This window comes from Equus asinus, chromosome 10 (assembly GCF_041296235.1).
Source record: "Equus asinus isolate D_3611 breed Donkey chromosome 10, EquAss-T2T_v2, whole genome shotgun sequence".
In the NCBI taxonomy this organism is placed as follows: domain Eukaryota; kingdom Metazoa; phylum Chordata; class Mammalia; order Perissodactyla; family Equidae; genus Equus; species Equus asinus.
Genome location: NC_091799.1, coordinates 103437649 through 103459802, shown reverse-complemented (window position 1 = coordinate 103459802; position 22154 = coordinate 103437649). Strand labels below are relative to the sequence as shown.

Here is a 22154-nt window from a genome sequence, read left to right as displayed (position 1 = left end):
GGAGAGACAGTTCAGGAGCTGTGAGATGCATGCCCGTTGTGTGGTAATGCTTGGCTCGCCTGTGCTGTGGGCCCACCTTTCATTTTAAAGTGGTGTTTCAGCTTAGATGAAGCTTGACTCAGTCCCGTTAGTCCTAAGATGGTCAGAAATCAAGATGGGGGCTTCCTCTTGCTCATATGCTGAAACCGTTTGCTCCCCCTTCTTCTGGCACCATAGATTAGCTTTGGCCAGTTTTTGAAACATATGTAGGCCTTATCCCAGTTTGTCCTCCCAGCCACTCTCAATAGCAGATATCGTTGTCTTTCACATTTTATAGGTGAGGAAACTGAGGCACAGAGAGGTTAGGTGATTGGCCTTGGGTGGGTCCAACAGCCAGTGAGAGGCAGTGCCTTGGTTTAGCCTGGGCTTCCACTGTGGATGGTGAGATCCCTGCCGTATCCCCGTCTGCCTCACTCTCTCCCTCGAGTGCCGTGCCCTCTCACCTCACCTCACGCTGGGAGGGTTCGTGGCGGTCTCTGAGGCCCTCCAACCCTGCCCCTTGTGGCTCTAACGTTTGTCCCATTGTGTTGGCTCCTTGATGAGAACGAGGTGGGTGGTGGTCTCTGACCAGGTATCCTTGTTTAGATCTAGAGGAGCTGAAGAGGCCCTGCCTGATTGTCCTGGGTTTCAAAACATTCTTAAGGACAGACAGTACACGGAGTAGTTGTTGCATTAACTGCATGGTCACAGTGGCCTCATTGCTGCCGCACGCCTTTTTTTCTGCTGCCAGAGATTCAGCGTAGACCAAGGAGAACCAAGCGTGCTCCTCCACCCAAGCTCCTTTCTATGAGCGTCAGCTGTTGCTGGGCAGCCCTCCTCTGGGCAGCTTCACTGTCATCCTAGCACTGGCTACAGAGCCCGGCGTGAAGGCTGTGGTTAAGGCGAAAGCTTGTCTGTGTTGAACCACCAGCGAGAAGTCAGTATTACAGTGTTACTACTATCTCCAGAGTCTGGGGTTCAACCTGCGAGTGTACAGGAGTGTGTGTACATGTAATGAGTACAAGTAAGGCAGGAGAGTGCCAGGAGTGATTCTGGGAAAGAAATCCTTGAGTACAGAAAAGAAGGTGCTTCCGGCTGGGCCTGCGGGGTAGGGAAGGAGGTGTTTGCTGCGTGAGGAATTTGTTATGTGGCGGGGGTATGGACGTTTGTCTGAAGCCATTTTGGTAAGTTCTTTGGGAAAGTGTTCTGTTTGTCTGCCTTCTTGGACCTCACCAGCTGTGGCTCACCCTGCCTGGTGGCCTCAGTGGTCTCCGGGGTTACTAGGACCACCTGCTGGCCTGTCCTCCTCACGTGTGCCCGTGGCAGTTTGCGCCCAGGTGCGTGTTTTAGATCCTAGATCCGATGTGCGCTGAAGAGCATGTTCCTGCACTGACTTCTGCTGGATGTTGTAGCCCTTTCATTAGACCCCGATTGTTTTGATGAGGGAGACATCCTTTTTTTATTCCTTAGAGGCTGAAGGAGATGAAGCATTGCTCCTTCTTCTGGAAGGACACAGTTTTGTGTGGGGCAGGAAGGGGTGTGGTCTGAATGGTTGCTTGGGCAGGTTTTATGAGGCTGCCTTTGAGTGCCTTTTGGTGATAATTCTTGTTGATGAAAGTCTTTCCAAAATAGCCTTTTATTCTCTGATTTTTCTGGGAAAGAATGTTTTTTTTAGTTAAATTGTCTTAAAGAGTGAGAACACAAAGTAGAATTATTTGGGGAAACGTTAGTACAAAATATAATTTAAAAAATGGCTTTGAAGTTACTTTGAATGTTTTCAGAAATTCTAGCAAACATAATTTGGGGACCAGGAGCTCCTCTGCATCACCAGGCACTCGTGGCACAGGGACTTAGCCAGCTTCTCCTCGTGGTAGGCAGGCCTGCGGAGTCCGGGCCTTCCTGCAGACAGTGGCCCTGATTGATGCTCGGCCACCAGCAGGGGCCGAGTCAGGCCAGCAGGGCGGGCAGAGGTGAGCACTGACTGTCGTTGGGCGTGGGGAGCAGTCTTGGGTGCTGGGTACTGATGAGGTTAACATTGGCAAAGTCCCCTTTCTTCTCATCTTTAAAATCTGGGGTTCATGATCTCTAAACCCTTTTTGTGAATAAGGGAAAGGGAAACCCCTTGTACAACTTAGGAAGCATTGTGATGCCTGACCGTGAAGAATGCTGTGTATTAAAGCACAATTTTTTAAATTAAATCTTTGCAGGTACCAATAATAAAACTCACAGACCAGGAGACTGAAGTGAAAGTTGACATCAGCTTTAACATGGAGACCGGGGTCCGGGCAGCGGAGTTCATCAAGAATTATATGAAGGTCGTCAGTTAGCACAGTAAAAAGAAGGGACTGGTGATGCTGGGTCTTAGTTCTCTTACAGTGTTAAAAACTTTAAACTGAATGATAGTCTTTAATAATAGAAACTATACACTTGAATTATTTATCCTACAATATTCTAGAGATCCTTTGAAATTACATGGCTGTTTTGCAGATTGACTTTCCTTGGCTAAGTATTTCATAAAGTTAAGCGTTATTTTAGAGAACTTTGCTAGTGTTCTTCATATTATTGCAAAATGACTGTCCCTGTAGCTCAGCATGCCCGATTTGCAAAGTTAGTCTGTTGGAAGTTGAGTGCGTCATGAGGTGGTTTAGATTGGCTTACTCTGGAGACCTCCCTGCCTAAGGGTGGGAGAGCAGACTTGCTCATGGGCTGACGGATTTTGGACTCTGAGCAGACATGTGGTCCAGCTGCACAGGTGGTCTTTCCCTCCTGTTAGAGTGGAAGTGGTGAAATCCATCCCAGAGGCAACCCCAGCACCGTGACCTGAGTGTTCCTCATCCCACGGTTTCAGGACCATCTCTGTCCTCTGCATCGTCAGGCTTGTCTGACGATTGTTTGTACCCCAGCAGAACATGAGAAACCACAGAAGCTCCCCCTGTCCTCCACCCCTCCTCCGACCTCTCTGCCTGTGCTCATTATCTTCACCCTGCTCTCCTCGTTCTGCTGTTGTCCTCCTGCCTCACGAGTTGTACCACCCCTGCACTTGCGCCTCTTCTGGGGCCTCTCAGTGTTGGGGTTTCACACTTTGGGTCCAGGGCCTTCCCTTGCTCACTGGTGTCTGCCCGCTGCCCGCAGGGCCCTGTGCCTTCGTGGAGCGGGCCGTGGGAATACTGGAAAGTGTGCACTCACTCATTCCCCCGAGCTCCTCTTTGCCTGGGGACGCCTCATGCAGGGTTCCCCCCTCATCCCTGCAGAGCCGTAACCTGGGATGGGGCTCCCCAACAGGGTCTGAAGGGGCCCCTCACATAGTTCTCAGGCCCCTAAAGTTTGAGGATGCTTGGCCTAGAGCCTTCTGAGGGACAAGAGGACTGAGTAAGCTTTCCTTTCTACCATGTGAAATTTGCTGTGTTGAGAAGTCTTCAAAGGCACATTAACTAACCAGTAAATATCTTTCTTTTTGGATTTACAGAAATATTCATTGCTGCCTTACTTGATTTTAGTATTGAAACAGTTCCTCCTGCAGAGGGACCTGAATGAAGTTTTTACCGGCGGAATTAGCTCATACAGCCTAATTTTAATGGCCATTAGCTTTCTACAGGTGAGTGTGCTTTCTCGGGAAATGCTGACACTGAGGCTTGCGCAGGGGTAGGTTCCTCCAGCTGCCGCCTGGATTCCTGCGGGGTCCTGGTTACCCTTCACTGCTACATTCTGGTGTCCTGGTGTCCTGGAAGTTGACTTCTAATTTGCATAACAGAACTCTATTTTGATCAGTCCTTCTTTCCTTCTGTTCCTTTACAGCTCATCTTTGCAGTTGATTTAACTGTTAGATAAGGGAGGCTTATCTGGGTCTACTAGTCAAGTGTGTGTCGATCTAAACTTGAGGAAACACCCTTTACATTTAGAAAACTTGCATGCCTTGATAGACCAGAAGACGCTGCTTTTCTTGCTTCTTGACTATGATTTATACTGAGAAATTTATCTCAGAAAAAAAATTGGTACCATATATGGTAAGAAATACTGAAAAGAGAACCTTCTCAGATTGACAAAACATCAATATTTTGTCTTGAATTATATATTTCCCTTATTTTGTTGAGTACCATGGAAAATCTGTCAATGGAAAACCTGCCTAAGTGTTAAATGCTGTGATGTATTGATAAAGGATACTAATTCTTTTATTTATTTATTTTTTTTTTAATTTTTTTTTTAAAGATTTTTATTTTTTCCTTTTTCTCCCCAACGCCCCCCCCGTACATAGTTGTGTATTCTTCGTTGTGGGTTCTTCTAGTTGTGGCATGTGGGACGCTGCCTCAGCGTGGTCTGATGAGCAGTGCCATGTCCGCGCCCAGGATTCGAACCAACGAAACACTGGGCCGCCTGCAGCGGAGCGTGTGAACTTAACCACTCGGCCACGGGGCCAGCCCCGATACTAATTCTTTTTTAACATATAAAAGAGTTTCTAAGTTAATTGAAACATTGTCCCATTTATGTTTTCTTGAGTAAATCTTGTCTGTGTATTTTAGCTGCACAACACTGCTTCTCATGTTTATCATTAATTTTTTGTTTGTGATTATGCTTAGGGTTTTGTATCCAGACTTTGGTCATTCTTATTATCACTAATACTGCTGTGACAGTCAGTAGAACTGCTGGTCACACCACCTTGAATTATTTTGGCTTCCTTGGCCTGTCTCTGCAGAGATGCTGTAAGAATAGTGAAAAGGGAATTCGTGCCTGCTCCCTTAGAGTCTTTATCTCATTGCCCTATCTTCCACTCTCACCTCTGCAGTGCTGCCCTTAAGCCATTCTGCCCTATTTCTTGGACATTATTTTGATTTAAACACAGCCTTCTGTTTCTTATTTCCTTGTCGTTCCTGATTTGAACTAGTTCTGTAGCCTTGTACTGATGACTCCTCCTGCCTTTCTTCATGCCGGGTGCTGGGCTCCGTGCCTCTTGTCGCTTTACCCCATGAGGTCCCTGCGGTGGTCCTGTGACCCCACGGAAGGCTACATCTAGTGTGTGTGGGGTCGCCGTTGTCATCTCCACATCCCTTAGTGCCTTGCCTTTCCTGCTTCAGAGCTGAGACTGTTGTAGCATGTGCCTTCATCTCAAGGCTCGTTGAGGTGGGAAGGCCCAGCCTTGCACAGGTGGGCTGTCGGTATGTGATTTTGACTTCAAGTAAGGCGGAAGGAAAGGAATGGGGGAGGCAAGAACAAGAGTGCTACCCTTGTGGCTTTGGAACATGCAGCTCCTCAGAAGCTAAAATTCCTCTGAATCCTAAAAATGCTTGTAGACTTTAGAAGGCATATTTCCCCGTGGAGCTCTGCATTATAAATATTTTCAGTCGTGAGCTTCCAGCAGGACTTTTACTTTCATGTGGACGTGACCGTCGTTTTCTGGATCAGCGCTGTCCACTGTGGCTCACTGTGCAGCTGGCAGTGTTCTGTCTGCGCAGTAGCCATGCGTGCCTCCCGAGCACTTGCAGTGTAGCTAGCAAGACTGACAAACTGAGCTTGTAGTTAATGTGTTATAATTCATTTAAACAAATAGCCACATGTGGCTTCTGGCTGTCATACTGGGCAGCACAGGTCTGCGTTGCTCACTTTGGTGAGCCTTGTAAATCAGTGACCCTCGGGGGTGTCAGGAGAGTACGTCTACTCCTGCTTAAAGAAAGTGTGGTGCTGAACTGGATTGACCCTCATCTGTGTGACAGGCAGGATGTAAGTCTGCTGTAAAGGTTATGATAAACACTGATTGCCTATAGAGTTAAAATTAATCCCTTCATATTGTGGTTTATGTCATACTGTGATGCTAATCAGTCTAATACTGCCCCCTATTGGTTGTATTTTGGGATAATGGAAGTAAAAGTTTGAATTTGAAATTACATTCACCATCTAGGTGACTCTCATTCGTGCAGAATATGGTCCACTCATTTATTGTATTTGGGAGCTTGTGGTTAATCAGATGTCTGTGTTTTTAGGAAGTTGCTATATAGATTACACATTTCAAAGAATTAAAGTATAATAAAAAAAATTGCGATTAAAAGGTTTGATTTCTTTTGGATGCTGTTTATTGACAAAGGCTCTCCGGGCTCTGTTAGTGCCTCCTTGCTGCCATTCAGAGCATCCTCACGGTGCTGGTGAGTGAGCAGGTGCCCAGATGTCGTTTCCTGAAAGAGACCGCTGGAGAGTGGACTTTATCTTCTTTAGAAAATGACTTGAATACAAACTGTCAATGTGTTGCTTTTACAGTTGCATCCAAGAATTGACGCCCGGAGAGCTGATGAAAACCTTGGAATGCTTCTTGTAGAATTTTTTGAACTCTATGGAAGAAATTTTAATTACTTGAAAACTGGTATTAGAATAAAAGAGGGAGGTGCCTATATCGCCAAAGAAGAGATCATGAAAGCCATGACCAGCGGGTACAGACCTTCGATGCTGTGCATTGAGGACCCCCTGCTGCCTGGTAAGGGCGCCTCGCCCCACACTTGCCCTGAGCCAGGCGTTGGTGGACCGTGTCTGCAGCCCCAGGAGCCAAGGGCCATTCATTTGATCTGTTGCAGATTCCTTCTGTACTAAAAGAGTTTGTGGCAACACTTTCAGAATTCCTTGTTTAATGCTTCTCATTAACTTAAAACTTGTAATTTTGTTTACATTCTGTAATCAACCAGAAAAAATGTAGAAAGTGAGAATTAAGAAAAAAACTTTACTTTTTCCTCATTAGAAAAGTGTTACATATTCATCATAAACCATTTACTTCCAAGAAGTATGTCACATAGAAAATCGTAGTATGCCATAGTCCCCTCCGTTTTGGTGTGTAGTTCTCCAATTTTTTTCCTGCATGGATATTAACAGTTATTATTGCAGTCTTACTAATTAAATGGCATCATGTAATACAAACAGATTTACAACTCATTTTTTTCCTTAACAGTATACCTAGGACCCCTTCCTCGTGTGCACAGGCTGCACTCCCTTGCAGGGATTGCCACACTGAAGAGCCAGAGGCAGGGCTCCAGTGTGTGCAGCCTTGTTCCCAGGAGTGTATTTAAGGGTGCTCGTGCCCCCAAGCTTTCAGTGACAGTTTTTAAATCTTTGCCAATCTGATAAGACCATACAATATAAATTTTCTTTTAGTTTACATTTCTTTAATGATTAGTGAGGTTAAACACATTGTTATTTATCAATTCCACAAATGTTTATTGAGCATCTATTAGGTGAGACTGTTCTTACTGTTGGTGATAAAGTCAGTGACGGACAGGTGACAGAAAAGGTGGTGGAGAAGGTCAGCTCCAGGTACACTGCCCCTTTGTCTGTCTTTCTGTGTGAGTTCGTGTGCTTTGTCTGTCTGCTGCACTCTTCTTCCGACCTTGTGCTGTCCTGTGTGTGTGAGGAAGGTCTTTCTTGTCATTTTGTCCTCTTTCTCACCCCAGTTTGTCTTTTGCAGCTGTATTTGAGTTTCTTTGGTTGTTCAGCCCCTGTATATTTTTAATATTTCCACATTCAGTGATTTTTTGTTTTGTTTTATGGCTTTTGGGGTATGAAATTTATTTCTTAAAAATCTTTTGGGAGAAAACTTGCTTACTGTTCTTTTCTGTTGTCTGTAAACGGCAGGATTAGTGCTGTGCTTTTCGGTGGTGATTCTCCTGGCAGCGTAGTATGACAGGTTTTCATCACCTGTTGGTCTCTGCTTCAGTTAAATTGGAGACATTTCCATTGTCTTCAGTGTCTGCTGAAATATACTTGAAAAGTGAAAATTTGCATTATCACTGGATTATATTATTAAATCTGGAAAAGATAAAATTCTAATACTTAGAATTATGTCTTCTAAAACAGACATACTTACCTAAATTGTGAAGGAATTACATGTGAATTAAAATTAGAAGCTATGGTATCCTTATAAAAGTTAAGCTCCTTGGCTGTTGCACACTCGGTGACTTCAGTGATGGCTTCAGGTGATGGATGTGCTGCCTGTCTGGTTCCCAGCACCCGAGAGTTCAGACCTGGAACATTGTCCCCTAGAGGACTGCTTCCTGCAGGCCCCATTGGTGCTGACTGTACCCACATGTGCCCACGTTAACTGCCCGCCGTGGCGCCCTCCATCAGCGCCCCCACAGTTGACTAAGGTTGCTGCTTGGGCTCCATTGTGTTTTCTGCCACCTGGGGAGTTCCCTGACTCGTTCATGCATTGTCACTCCGTCTCAGTGAGTGACATCTTGTACATGGAGGTAGACGTGCTCTGATGATGCAGATCGGCTCCTCAGCCCGAGAACACCGTGAGATTCGTGTGGGTGATCAGCAGTGCGTCTGCAGGTCCTGATTTGGCCTTGCTGGTGGGATCTGGCGGTTTCGATGGGGAGAGCCCGCTTCAGAATAGCTTATCTAAGAAGATCAAAAACGTCAGACTAGTGGCTCAGATGTTGGGCAAAGTTTTGCAGCTGCCTCTCTGTTTCAGGAAATGACGTTGGCCGAAGCTCCTACGGGGCCATGCAGGTGAAGCAGGTGTTTGACTACGCCTACATCGTCCTCAGTCACGCCGTGTCGCCACTTGCGAGATCCTATCCAAACCGAGATTCTGAAAGGTAACAGACATCCTGTGTCACCATCCTGGGCGCACGGTGCCTGTGGCCTGGCAGTTCCTGGCCTCATTAGCCTCTACAAAGCTGGCCCCCCTTGCCTCTGCGTTTGCTTCCTTGAAGTTTATTAATGGATGTGCTATCATATATTGGTAGAACCTGAAAATATTGGTAAGGGAAGACCTTTCAGGAGTTCAGGAGGCCGTATTTCATTCATCCACGTCACGAGTTGAAAACCTCTTATTCGCGGAGTTGACGTTTTCTTCAGGGTGTTTTGTTTTGGGGAGGTGATTTCTGGCTTTTACAGCTTTGGCGCCTCGTGCTGTTTCTTCGGCAGTCCTCACAGTGTGAATGTGCAGCTCTGAGTGAGTGTCGCCCGCGTCCACAGGCCTCACCGAGCCCTTGTCTCTTATGGCACAGTCGTCCCTCATTTTCCATCTTGGAACACTTTGGCAGTGTACGCTTTTATTGGTAGTGAGAAATAGTTATTCTCACCCCAGATTATGCTGTTGTGTGGAGGTGGTGGGATTCGGGGACGGAGGGAGGGAGATGGGGGGACTGGGAGGGAAGAATGATATGCTTGTCGCAGGTGGCAGCTGACACAGTGCCGTTAGCCCTGTTCCTTGGGCGGGTTGTGGACTAAGTAACTGTTGAGGCCTGGCGCCAGTGGTAGTAGAGCTTGTCATGGGTTTCATGGCCTCTGTCCAGTCCGTGTTTTCAGGCAGAGGTTTGAGCCCTGGGGTGGGAGCTCAATGACTCCTGCACAGTCTGCTCGTTCTCGCCCGTGCAGTGGAGAACGGGAATCAAGCCTCAGCCACTGCCGTGGGCGGGCGGTGGGCTTCCCTACGTAGGTGCTGGATTGGCACGGTCCTTTGTAGACAGATGTGCGTTCAAGGACTTCTACATAAGTGAACCTACTTTTTCTATACTGTGATCTCAAAGTACATTTGGGCTCAAACATCAGAAGTCATACATATTTTGTAAGCTATTTCACCTTTTTTACTATATTGTCTTTCACTTAGCAAAGTGATGCATTGTTATAAAGTAGCTACTCCAAAGGATTTTTGGGCCCCGTGATACCTATTGTACTACTGTATGTTGATTTCCATTGTCGTCCTTTTGCAGTACTTTAGGGAGAATCATCAAAGTAACTCAGGAAGTGATCGACTACCGCAGGTGGATCAAGGAGAAGTGGGGCAGCAAGGCCCACCCGGCACCGGATCTGGGTGAGAGCTTAGCTCCGTCACGCTCTCTTCACCTCCTGACCGTTTGTGCGGGAGTATCTTTGTCCCTTAATGGCAAATTGTTCAAACCCAGGAAATACCTAGTTTTTCTGTAAGAGTTTAACACTGTAAGAGTTAGACCAGCACTGTCCAGTAGGAATACAATGCATGCCACACATGGAATTTTAAAGTTCCTAGTAACTGCGTTAAAAATGTGAAAAGAAACAGCTGAAATTAATTTTAACAAGGTATTTTATTCAGCTTAGTGTTCAAAATATTAACGTTTCAACGTGTAGTCGACATAAAAAATTTTGAGATATTTTGCAGCTTTTTTTTGTGCTACATCTTTGAAATCCAGTTGTTTTTATACTTACAGCACATCGTGATTAAGATGTTAAGTTTTCACCTCAAATACTTGATCTTTATTTGGGTTTCATAAAATTTACAGTTGAAAACTATTTGCACACCCAGTTGTTCCAAACATATTTGTTTTCCAATAACTGAAACAAATATAATTTAAAAAATCAAATTAATTAAAATTAGGAATTCAGCTTGTCAGTCTCATTAGCAACGTTCTGAGGCTCAGGAGCACCTCTGGTCGGTGGCTGTCCTGTTGGGCAGTCACATCTGCGCTCTTACTTCGTGACAACGACACTTTATTCCCTTGCAGACAATAGAATTAAGATAAAAGAGCGAGTAAGCGCATGCGACGGGGAGCAGCCCCAGCGCCGAGACCCCGAGTCGCCCTACAGCCAGCGCCTGGCCCTGTCTCTGCCCAGCCCCCAACTGCTCTCTTCCGGCTCATCTGCTTCTTCGGTGTCTTCGCTCTCTGGAAGTGACATTGTGAGTGTGTCCGCTGCGTGGTTTGTTTCTGGAAAACAGCGATAGCAGTGAGTGTAAACTTGACCTCCCCTTTTGTCTTTATCACTGTCTTTGTGTGTGTGTGTGTGTGTGTGTGTGTAAGGCCACCCCAAGTCTGCACTGAGTGGTCCCCATTCTGCCCTGAGCCTCGGTGACAGTTGGGGGAGCCCCAGTCTGTGGCCCTCGGGAGCAGTAATGCCATTCACAGCAGAACTACAGTGGACTTCCTGGAGTAGTTTCTTAAAAACTTGCTTGGAGATAAAACATTAAGTCTGAGTGTCTCTCCTGCGTTTCCTTTTCATGCTTCCTCAGTTTTGAACTGACCTGAAGGATGTTGGGGCAGGTGGGGCTGCCTGTCGTTGGGCTGCAGTTTGGGATGTGCTGTAATAGCTTGGCCAGCTGGCCACGCGGTCCCTTCCTCCCTCGCTTTAGGAAGCGAAGTGCCGCTGGGTACAGCTCTCCGTGCTGTGTTTCTTCTCTAGGATTCCGACACGCCACCCTGCACAACGCCCAGCGTTTACCAGTTCAGTCTACAGGCACCGACTCCCCTGCTGGCCGGCTTGCCTGCCGCCTTGCCGATGCCCAGTGGCAAACCTCAGCCCACCACTTCCAGAACATTGGTCATGACCACCAACACTCAGGTGCGTGGCCGCTGATGGCCATCCTGATGATGGGTCCCCAGGAACCGTGTCTGAGCTGTTACATGCTGTCGGAGTGGCTGATAGTTTCAAAAGTAATTCAGATTAGAAAAAGGACATTAAAAATCTTCGGAAGGTACAGTGCTGTTTTGTAGGAAGTTCTCGTCTGTTGCGGCTCAAGAGGATGTAACTCCTGTCGTATAAAGGATGTTTTGTCGAGGCCCCCCAGGCACAGTGTTTGCAGCGAGGCGGCTCCCAGTTCTTGAGCACTGAATCAGCTTTCGACCACGTCTGAATTGACTGTCTTTCTGCATGTTATGTCGATGTCCAGCGTGAGCCCGCTGTCCTGGGGTCGTGTTGGAGAGAAGGACTTTGAGGTCGTCCCTGGACAGAAATGGACATTTGTCCCTGCTGTCCTCTCAGAATCTCAGGGTTACCCTCTTAAAAAGTTTTTAATATAAACCTTAACTTTTTCACGACATTCATTAGGCAGTATTTATAGGGCTTTTTCTGTTAGAGTCTGTCTTCTTTTTTTTTAATATTTAATTTTTATTTTTTTAAAGATTGGCACCTGAGCTAACATCTCTTGCCAATCTTCCTTTCTTTTTTCTTCTTCTCCTTCTTCTTCTCCCCACCCCCCTGATACATAGCTGTATATTCTAGCTGTAGGCCCTTCTGGTTGTGTATCCTCTTTTTTTAATTTAGACAAAATTAGAAGTCTCAAAGGCAAGTTCAAAAAATTACATTTTTTTACACTTACCAAGTATACTTCAGTGAATATGTAAATATATAAAACCCGTCACATTAATTTACTTTTAAAGTAAAGCCAGTCTCTACGACGTGGGTTATAATTTGAGCATAGAGCAGTGTATTGCCCTGTTTCTCTCTGTTGGGCCTTCTGCCTGGGAGGGCGTTCTCACAGGCACCCCAGCCTCGGGGAGGACTGAGTGCAGCAAGCCCGTGACACCCGGGCGGCAGTGGCAGTCAACACAGCCCCCCAGAAAACTTCAAGTAGCACATCAATATAGAATGCTGAGGCAGTTGCCTATGCTGTGACACAAATTCTGCCACAGATAAACTCTGGGAGTCGCATTGGCTGTGGCGTCCCTCACCCGTGTCATTGGTTTTCACCTTCCTTGGGGCTCAGCCCCGTCGGGAGCCCGCTGCAGCCACTGAGCAGCCACCCAGCCCATGCTGCCTGTGCTGTTCCAGCAGGAAGTCTAGGAACGTCAGGGGGATAGGTTGAAGGTCACATGCTGCTGCCGTGGGCCCATCTGTCACTTAGGCTAACAGTGAGTGAGACTACAGCCAAGATGATTCAAGTTTTAAGACAGGGCTCAGAGCCCACTTTGTCATTTATGTCCAAACTTCAACCATTACTTCCAGCAGAGTAACTAAGTAAAACCCACTCTAAAAGGTCACGTGCGCAGTCTCTCCCTTGCAGCTCACAAGGTGATGAAGTTGCCCACTTGGGATGAGATGGGGCACTTAGAGCTGGGGACACGAAGCTGCCAGGGTCTTCCAGGAGGGGACTCTTTCTGTGCCCCGTGCCCCTGGGGAGCGGAGCCCCCACCCAGAAGAGGCCATGGGTGTGTTGCAGGCCCTGACATGGGGCAGGTGATGCGGGAGCTTCGGTAAAGCGTGAGGAAGGGTTGCTGCATGTGCCTCATAACCCCCAGAGCCCCTGCAGCTGCTTGTGTCAGGCCCCGAGCACTGTCTGTGGAGACCCCAGCTCCTGCTCCATCCACTGCCCTTGGGGGGCCACAGTCACTCTCTAGAGCTCTTTAGGGCAAACGCATGTGATTTCAAGATGTGAGCAGTTCTTGAAAGTCCGAGGGAGAGGGGTTCGCGCCAGCACCCCTGTGCCGTGACAGGAAGGGCGATGCAGAAATAGAAGCAGTCCAGTAGCTGGAGCAGTGAGGAGGCTGGCCTTCTCCCGGCATCTGATCCTCTGTGGGGAGGGGCTTGTCCGAGGGCTGCTTCCAGAGGTCTGAGTGACGGTCGTTCTTCTGGTGATGGTAATTCTTTGGAATTGTTGTTTAGTCTTCAATGAAAATTAAAACTTTTTGACTTGGGTTATTGGGCATACTTTATATTGTAATTGCTGTTTCAGAATATAAAATGTTTCTGAGTCAGACAAAATCTTGTGAGATTATAGTAAAACACAGACTATATTAATGAGCCTGTTTGAAAAAGGCTGTTCAGAAGCAGGGCCCCCCCTTCTCGGTGCTCAGTGCTAGAACTGGGACTGTGCACCTCTGCCAGGTGGGTGCTTTACGGGTGTCTCTGGTCCTTCTGTTCTTAGACCAGGTTTACGCTGCCTCCACCGACCCTCGGGGTGGCCCCCGTTCCTTGCAGACAAGTTGGCGTTGAAGGAACTCCGGCGCTGAAAGCCGTCCACCACCTGTCTTCCCCAGCCATTCCGTCCGCATCTCCCAACCCGCTCTCAAGCCCCCACCTGTATCATAAGGTAGGTCTCCATCCGCCTGCGTGCCCACCAGAGCCGTCTCTGCTAGGCCTGGGCTTGACGCCCCTCTGTCTGAGGAAACCCCGCACAGACTTTTAGAGAAGGGAATTTGTTTTCTGCTCATTCGGCTTCCTGTTTGCTTTCCCTTGTAACAAACAAAACTTGCGAAGTGTTAAGAAATAATTTTAAAATATAATATGGTTTAATTTATCTCCACAAGCACCTTTCTTAATTCTTCTGTTGAACTTGTTAGCATAAGACTGAAATTTGAAATAAGGTCCCAAGCGAAGGACATTTTGTTTCCCCATTTGTCTGTCAGTTTATATGCTAAAAACTTGGGTTTCCAAGAAGTAAACGATAAAATCAGGAACAGCTGTTGACTCGGCCCACGCGCGGTGTTGTTCCCGCAGCTGTACTCCCTCCTGACTCTGCCGAGGGTGCCCCTGGGTGGGGATGGGCTGCGGGCCGCATTTGGTTTGGTCCCGGGGGTCCCTGTGATGGCGCATATCCATTCTCTGTGGCTTCTCTAAGTCCAGACCCACACGTTAGAGACTGTTGTGTAGCAGCAACATGGGTCATTGTTAAGTTACGGTGCTCTCTAAGGGCCCCAGTGTGTGCAGGGACTGTCACAGATTCTTCCTGTAGATGTCGGGTGCCCTACAGGGACACCGCGTGGTTTCCCCTGGGCTCTAACGTCTGCTGCACCATCAGCGTCCATCTCAATTACTCCAGGCGGTGCCTCTGTTGCTTATCTAGTCATGTTGTGCCAGTAGAATTTTGATCTTTGAGGACTGGTTCTTTGGACCTATGTTCTTAAGTCCTGACGATTTTTTCTTTTTTGAGGAAGATTGGCCCTGAGCAACCTCCACAGCCAATCCTCTTTTTTGCTGAGGAAGATTGGCCCTAAGCTAACATCTGTGCCCATCTTCCTCTACTTTATATGTGGGATGCCTACCACAGCATGGCTTGACAAACAGTGCTGAGTCTGCGCCCGGGATCTGAGCTGGTGAACCCTGGGCCACCAAAGTGGAGTGTGCAAACAACCACTATGCCACCAGGCCGGCCCCCTGATGATTTTTTTAATGTAGAGTTAGATAACAGAACATTCCTCCTCAGATTACCCATCCTGTCACGACGGCATTTCGCTGCATTACCAGGCATGTCACGCTGACCTATCAGAAATGTTCCGGTGAAATAACTTTGCTGAAGGGAACACCCTCCCGTAATTGCATTTCGGCTTTCCTTTTCAACCCCCTCTGCTGCTTGTTTGCCTCTGAAACCTTCCTGAAACTGGCTGTTTTTTCCTGTCTACTTTGCTTGTGGTGTCACAGTGTGGGAGCAACCTGGCTGCCTTCTGCTGCATGTGCAGAGGGCATCCTGCTGAGGGCTTGAGTCCCAGCCCCAGAGAAAATTTCCAGAATGTCAGTGTTGAAGTTGGGGGGCAGAAAATGAGAGGAGAGGGACCCTCCTATCACAGTGAACAGATAGAACCAGTTAGAAGTGCGATTCTGCATGTGTTTGGATGTGAATGTGTGTAGTTTGATACAGGTCCCTGTTCCTACCTGCAATGAGTCTCTGAATGGGAAGAATACTTTTTGTCTCGGAGGTAGTGGTTACTACGACATGGAAGAGTTTGGCTTTCTGTCAGCTCTTGCATCTGTGGGTATCCTGTGGACACTTACCATGTGCAGTGGTGACAGGTCTGCCTGTCAGTCGTGCACAGCATCTGCACGTTCTCACTGTCTGCAGTTTCTGCTGTTTCTCCAGTAGAGAGGGACGCAGCTCGTGGTCGCCTAGGCTCACTGCGCCAGCTCCACAGGAGCTGGGATGGGGTGTGGCCCCCATAGCAGTGGCCTCTGCTGTCTCCAAGCCAGCCTCCAACCTTGCTATCCCTCTTTGTCTCTTTAGCAGCACAGCGGCATGAAACTGTCCATGAAGGGCTCTCACAACCACAGCCAAGGTGGCAGCTACAGCTCTGTGGGCAGTGGAGGCGTGCGGCCCCCTGTGGGCAACAGGGGACACCACCAGTACAACCGCACTGGCTGGAGGAGGAAAAAACACACACACACGAGGGACAGCCTGCCTGTCAGTCTCAGCAGATAATAGCTCCTGGAGACACCGCCCAGCCCCACCCTTGCACGGACTGACGCCGGGGGCCTCGGCGCCCGGCCGGGAACTGAGACCAGCATCCAGCACATCAGCCGGGCCCCTTGGAACGCCCGCTGCTGATCACTCTGCATGTTCCTTGTGTGGTGGTCACGTCCATCCTAAAGAACAGCTCCTTGTGCTCATCTGTGAAGCCTTATTAACCGTGGATGCTGTTTCTGCCTTCCCAGGATTCTTCCTTCAGTGCCGGAGCCGGTCTGAACCAGGAGCTGCAGGGGCGGGAAGTAGCCGTGGCGTTTCCCAGTTGCCGTGTCTGTTCCCCTGCGGTTTGAGTGTTTTCATTTCACGTTTGTCAACACCAGAGACCCAGCCCGTCCTCGCTTCTTCCTCAACGCCTAGGGTTGGGAGGTCGTCATTGTTTTACTGCCCTCACGTTTTGTTTCAAGTTTCAGAACTGTTTTTCTATGTAAATATTGAAAACTTATGATTTGTGCAATAACTCAGATATTTTTTATTTAATTTCATATTTTCACATAAGTTATATTTAAGGGAGGAGGGAATTTTTTTTAAACAAGCTTAGATCCTTTCCCGAGTTGCATTTTCTAAGTTGGGTTCATCGTGTCGGCTGGTTGTCTGATGAGCATCGTTACAAACACCATGAATGAGGGGTTTGGAGTTTATTTTTATGTTTTTTCTTTCGGTCAGACGGGAGGCCTCTCAGTTCGTGGTGAAGGAGCCAAGTTGCCCCCACGGTTTTCTGAAGGGATTTGGCCCCAAGCCTTCTGACCAGCTGCCGCCGGCTCTGCTGTCCGGCCTGTCTGTTGTCTCGCTCTGACCACGGAGTTTTAATATTTTGGTTTTGAGTTCTTTTAAACTACACAACAAATCCAGCATTTAAAGTGCCAGAAGTATAACTTTCTAAGGGGAGAAAAGGTTGTCACATTATAAAATCTTTAAAAAAAAAATGTGAACTCTGAAATGCTTCAGTCAGTTTTAGTAACATAGCCTGTAATGGTCTGGAGAATATCATTACGGACAAATGGTACCCAGTTTTAGGAATGTGGAGAAAGGAATTATGTTGATTCCATTGAGGAATCTGTATAGCAGTATGCATTCGTTCTGTTAAGAGCAAATATACGAGAAGTACTTCAGCTGCTCAGTGCGCCGGGGGAGCATTTGCAGTGTACTGCAGGAGAGCACAGCCCAGCGTGGGGCCCGGGAGCGGCGGCGCCCGACCTGAGAAGCATACAGGTATACTATGCAAGTGTTTCTGCCATGACAACCACTGTCTTTGTTACCTTTTCTTGAACAAGAATATATCCATCCTGCCTAACCCTGAGTTCTCGGAGCACCACAGTTGTCCTGGGAGTTAGCTGCATCTCGTAGGTCCTCGGACTTCCCATTTTTAAATGGGGGTTCTGGCCTGCTGAACACTACAGGTAGGTTGGTCTTGAAGTCCACTAGTGGAGAATGTTGAGACGAGAAACTTGTTCCCATGACACCTGATTGAAGTGCGGAAGTGGGGAATTCTAGAGTGATATCCGAATGTGATGGACGCCCAGAAAGGACAAGCTCTGACCTGTCTGCAGTCTGCCTTTCTGAAGCGGGACTGGCCCACATTATCGTTGAGAGCTGCCACCTGCGACTGCAGGGTCTCTAGGAGGCTTTCCAGAGTAGAGTAGCACACTTTGTCTGCAGTTCTTGATGATCGAAAGTTATCAAAATATTTAAAGATATTTAAATTGTGAACCTATTGATAAAGAAATATTTATAAAAACTGATACGTAGGCCTGTACTAATCTACGCATTAGCAATATTGACTGTAACCTCCATTAAGGAAACCACTGCGGGGACGGTGGCGAGTGTCCCGTGGGGTGGGCATTTGAAAGCTCGATCACAGACACGGCGCTATGCTCCATCCCCGTCATGGTGAACCGAATGAATTGGCCTGGCTACCACTGTGGTCACGCGCTACAGGTTTAACAAAGAGATATCATGTTTCAATTTTTTTTGTGTGTGTGGACAACAATGTGGAAGCTAAAATTGACATATTTTTATGTAAAGTTTTCTATTCTTTGATTTTTAATAAACTTTGGAAACCAGGTGGTGTTTGTGTTTGAGCATGTGCTTTCCTTTCAAGGGGAAGAGTGGCCTCTATACTTTCATATTCTCGAATTTTATAAATTAGGACACTGAAAAATTATTTTATCATTGGTTCAGTAAATTCAGAACCTGCTTGAGGTTCCAGGCTGTGTACGAGAGAACTGGAACTGAAACCTAGTCTGTGCTCTCACATTAAAATGGCAACAGGGACTCGATACAAGCATTTAAATGATACTATTTATGTGCAATTTCTGATGAGCCCATATTTGATACTATGTACAGACTTCCCAGTGAAACATTTGTTTCTTCTACATCTCTCAGGTCAACATTATATCACTTAAAAATTACACATTTTAAACCACCAGTGATAATGTAGCATAAAATGTAACTTAAGAATTTATAAGGAAGTTTATAAAAATTTTTACAAACCGGGGAGTGACAGGACTTGTCTCAGGCTCCACAGCCCCTTGTGTGTGTGTTCTACAGGGATCGGCGAGAGCCTGGCACACGGTAGGGGTGGGATCGTGGGTACAGGCTCATCCGGGCCTTCCACAGAGGCTTCTGTATGTGCTGAGCAGGTGCTGACTGGAGAACACAGGGCCTCTCCTCGTGGCATCCACGCTCCAGTGAGGCTGCAGAAAACCTCAGGAAGCAGCTGAAGTAGCACAGGATGTCGGTGCTTTGGAGAAACAGGGCGGCTGGAGGTGAAGAGCAACAGCATTTCTGTGAACAGGACCACCCGGAAAGGTCTTGAGCCCATTGAGTGGCCCAAGGGAGCTGCACGAACACCAAGGGTGTTGAGGGCACAGTAAGGAGGCCGGGGAGCAGAAGCAGAGGCTAGAGGGAGGTGAGCTAGGCAGCTCCTGGAGGCTGTGATGGGATTTTGGAGGGTTTCTAAGCCACTGTGTCCACTCTTTGGAGAATGGGCTGCAGGAAGGTGTTGAGGTGGTCCAGGTGGGAGAGGACGGCCACTCCGAGGGCACTGGGCAGGGTGAAATACAGGCTTAGGATTAAGGGTCTGTGTGAAGGTAGAGCTGGCAAGGTCACCTGGTGGACTGGACGTGGTGCGACAGGAGTCACCCTTGGCCTCTGAGTTTTGCCTGCAGCTCTCTGCAAAGGCAGTGCTCTGCAAGGGAGACGTCGCAAATGCCCGAGGCCTCCAGACGGAGGTGGAGCTGAGCTTGGTGAGGCTGGAGGCTGCAGTTACCTGGAATATAAGCCACCCTGCTGTAGCAAGCTCACGGTAGGGAATGGGTGTGGCCCTGCCCAGGGACAGCAAGAGAGGACGTGGTGTTCTGGGCTGTCCCAGCAGGGTCCTGCGCCTGCCCAGAACACAGCAAGCAGTGTCAGGCCACAGTGGGGCGCACCTGTGCCCACTCCCGCTGGATGCCCACCCTGGCCATGCAATTCAGCTTTAGGTTGATCATCCACCAAAGCACCACCTTGTCTTAGGACCCCATCAGCGCTAAATCCTAGGATTCCAAATAAACCCCTTCATGGCCAGGGGCTCCGTGACTTCCTGCTGGAGTTGCCACAGGGTCTCAAGTGCCCCACCTTTATCCCCGCTCAAGATTCTCGGTGGTTCCTGTGTGCAGCGTGCAGGCCTAGGCTCCGAGCAACGTGTGCACTGGGGAGTTGGTGATGTAATCCAGACACACCAGCTTGTGTGTGTACACAATTTTTGTTTCAATCGTGTGATGATCCTTACATTTTCTAGCTTGCAGGGTTCTTGACAATCCTTAGGTGACTTTGACAACAGAGGAAGCTGGTTTAGAACAATAGTGGCCACCATAAAACACAGAGCCCCAAACACCCCACACTTGGGGGCTAATTCTCATTGTTTAAGAATGGCTCAAACATAGGTTTCATTATGGTGTTTCTTGGCTCTGTGGGAGCAGGGCAGCTCACAAATAATCCATTACAAGGGGGCCTTGAACAAACCTGGTGTCATTCGCCATTAGTCTCCCAATGTAGCTGGGTCCTGGAGAAGGACCAACCATGGTTCAAAGGCCCAGAGTGAATTCCAGGAAGACCGATAAGCCCAACTCGAACTCTAAAGGAAGGTGTGGCTGTCGCCCCTCGAGGCCCAGTTCTGCCTTCAGTGAAGCCACTTGGCCGCCGGTCAGAGTGAGTCCTTGTTCTTCCAAATGCTGCACTCTGTCCAAAGCTCTGACCCTGACTGTTTGAAGTCCTGACAGGGTTAAAGGTTGTAAAAAGGTGCTGTTGTGGGTCATTTAAACTTTTGGTAAAAAGTTATATGACTCGAGGCAGATTTCAGTTCTTCCTGCCCATATTTCGTCAAGTCTGGGTGAGTGTTCGAGGTGATGGATGAGGTGATGGATGGAGCCGTGGACAAATCAGAGTCCACTGAGCAGACAGGAGCTCAGCTCCCCAACAGCAATGTCGGAGTCATAAAGTTGCAAAGTGTCTTAGAGACCAACAGGGGCCTTGGCGTCCTCAGATGAGGGACTCCAGGCCGCCCGCGTTTGCAGCTTCTCCAGGCTGCACCTCAGGCCGGCGCCAGGCCCAAAATGCACACGCGTTCATCCCAACTCGCCAGTGCCTGGAGCCCCTCTTCTTCTCCGTGACCCCTCGAGAAGCGGCTGAGTTTAGGCTGAAAACCTGGACTTAACATTCATGCTGAGCCTGGCAAGTTTCCAAAAATGTGGCCTGCTCCATGGCTCGCTGTCAGCAGAGCCCGCCGGGACCTCAGAGACTCCCATTGTCTTGTCATGTGGCAGCGGAGCCACCTGGGGTGCCGCCGTGATGAGCGGTTGTGATGAAACGGCTTGGCTCAGGCATGTGGCGATTGCCTGCCGGCCTTTGGTTTTCGTGGTGAGGATTTGCAGTTGAGTTACTGGACCTCATGAGGATGGGCCCTAGGAAAGCGTGCTGTGATTGGTTAAAAGCACGCTGGAATCCCATCCTCTGATCCTTTCAGCTGGTTCCTGACTCGCCCCATTAACACCGTGGGGCCTCCTTCCGTCCTCCCCTGCCCGGCCGCCTCCCTGCGGCTCCAGCTCCGTGGCCCCTGCTTCACGTGCATGCAGACCCTCGTGGTGAAATCCTGCACCCACCCCCCTGTCCCTCGGTTGCATTCTCCTGACAAGACCCAACCCTGCGTTCACGCCCCCACAGGCCCCCCACCCTGCATCCACAGTGAGGAATCCCAGGGGCCTCAGCCAAGACATGCAGGTGGCACCGTTGTGATGAGGCTGATGTTGCTTAGGGGGCCGGCTGCAGCACCGGGCCTGGATCATTTCCTGTGATGTCCAGGGCCTGGCCCCCATGAGCACTGTGGGTTTGCACACCACCACCACCGGGGCACAGCACAGGCATCATTCTCATCTCCAGGTGAGTAAACTGAGGCACAGAGTTGAGGTAACTCAGCCAAGGTCATTCCATAAGTGTGGGAGCAGAGATGGGACACATTTCCCCTGTGCCTCCGTCACTCAGGCCCTCCCTCCCCCTTTCCCAGCGACTGGCTCAAACCCACTTAGTCCAAACTCACCTCATCTCCCTTCCCACCTCTCTCCCCTCCTGGACAGGGGCTTGCCTCCCTGTCGGAAAGAAAACTCTGGCCCTAGAGTGCCCACCTGCCCCTGCAGCACCATCCTTTCCTCCTTCCCCAGATATCATTGTAGATTAACAGACAGAATGTGCTTCCTGCTCTGAGTGTCAGAGACCGCCTTTGCTGGGCACCAGCTCTTGTCCTTGTTCCTGTGTGTCAGACCCTTCTGCCCCCACCCCCTCACCAAGAAACCTTCCACGTCTCTGCCCCTCTCCTCCCCTCTGGAGGCCTCCTCACTTCCTCTTGAGCCAGCTCTCCGCACTGGCCTCCTCCACCTTCCCGCCTCCCCACTGTGCCGGATGCAGCACAGTCTCCTCTGTCTGCCCCTCGGCCTGCCCCTCAAGGTGGTAACTGTGGAGCATGAAACCGCAGGCACAGCCTTGGCCCTGCTTCTTCTGGCTCAGCAGGCTGGAAACACAGGGCATCCCTCCTCTAGCCTCCTTGACAGCATTTCACCGCATTTTCTCGTCTCCCAGCTCTGCTTGTGTACCGGCTGGATTCCCCACGAGCATCTCCCAGACCCGGACCTCAGCAAGCCCCCCACCACAGTGGCCTCCTCTCCCTTGGGGTCTGCGTCCCTGCCTGCTTCTAGTGGGGGATCCT

The 22154-nt window shown here is 48.9% G+C and overlaps 1 protein-coding gene across 2 annotated transcripts in view; it reads left to right on the top strand.

Moving 5' to 3' along the window:
• TENT4A (terminal nucleotidyltransferase 4A) overlaps positions 1-17980 on the top strand; it is a 55053-nt gene extending 37073 nt beyond the window's left edge. The window contains exons 5-13 of one of the 2 annotated variants that reach the window (XM_070519882.1): positions 2226-2333; positions 3485-3613; positions 6262-6475; positions 8462-8588; positions 9708-9808; positions 10476-10648; positions 11149-11307; positions 13610-13774; positions 15683-17980. In XM_070519882.1, coding sequence (XP_070375983.1) covers positions 2226-2333; positions 3485-3613; positions 6262-6475; positions 8462-8588; positions 9708-9808; positions 10476-10648; positions 11149-11307; positions 13610-13774; positions 15683-15874 — 1368 coding nt within the window. In that variant the 3' untranslated portion in view covers positions 15875-17980. Of the gene's footprint in view, positions 1-2225; positions 2334-3484; positions 3614-6261; positions 6476-8461; positions 8589-9707; positions 9809-10475; positions 10649-11148; positions 11308-13609; positions 13775-15679 lie in introns of both variants that reach the window. The other variant, XM_014828438.3, reaches the window with a different exon arrangement.
• Positions 17981-22154: the final 4174 nt, after the last annotated feature.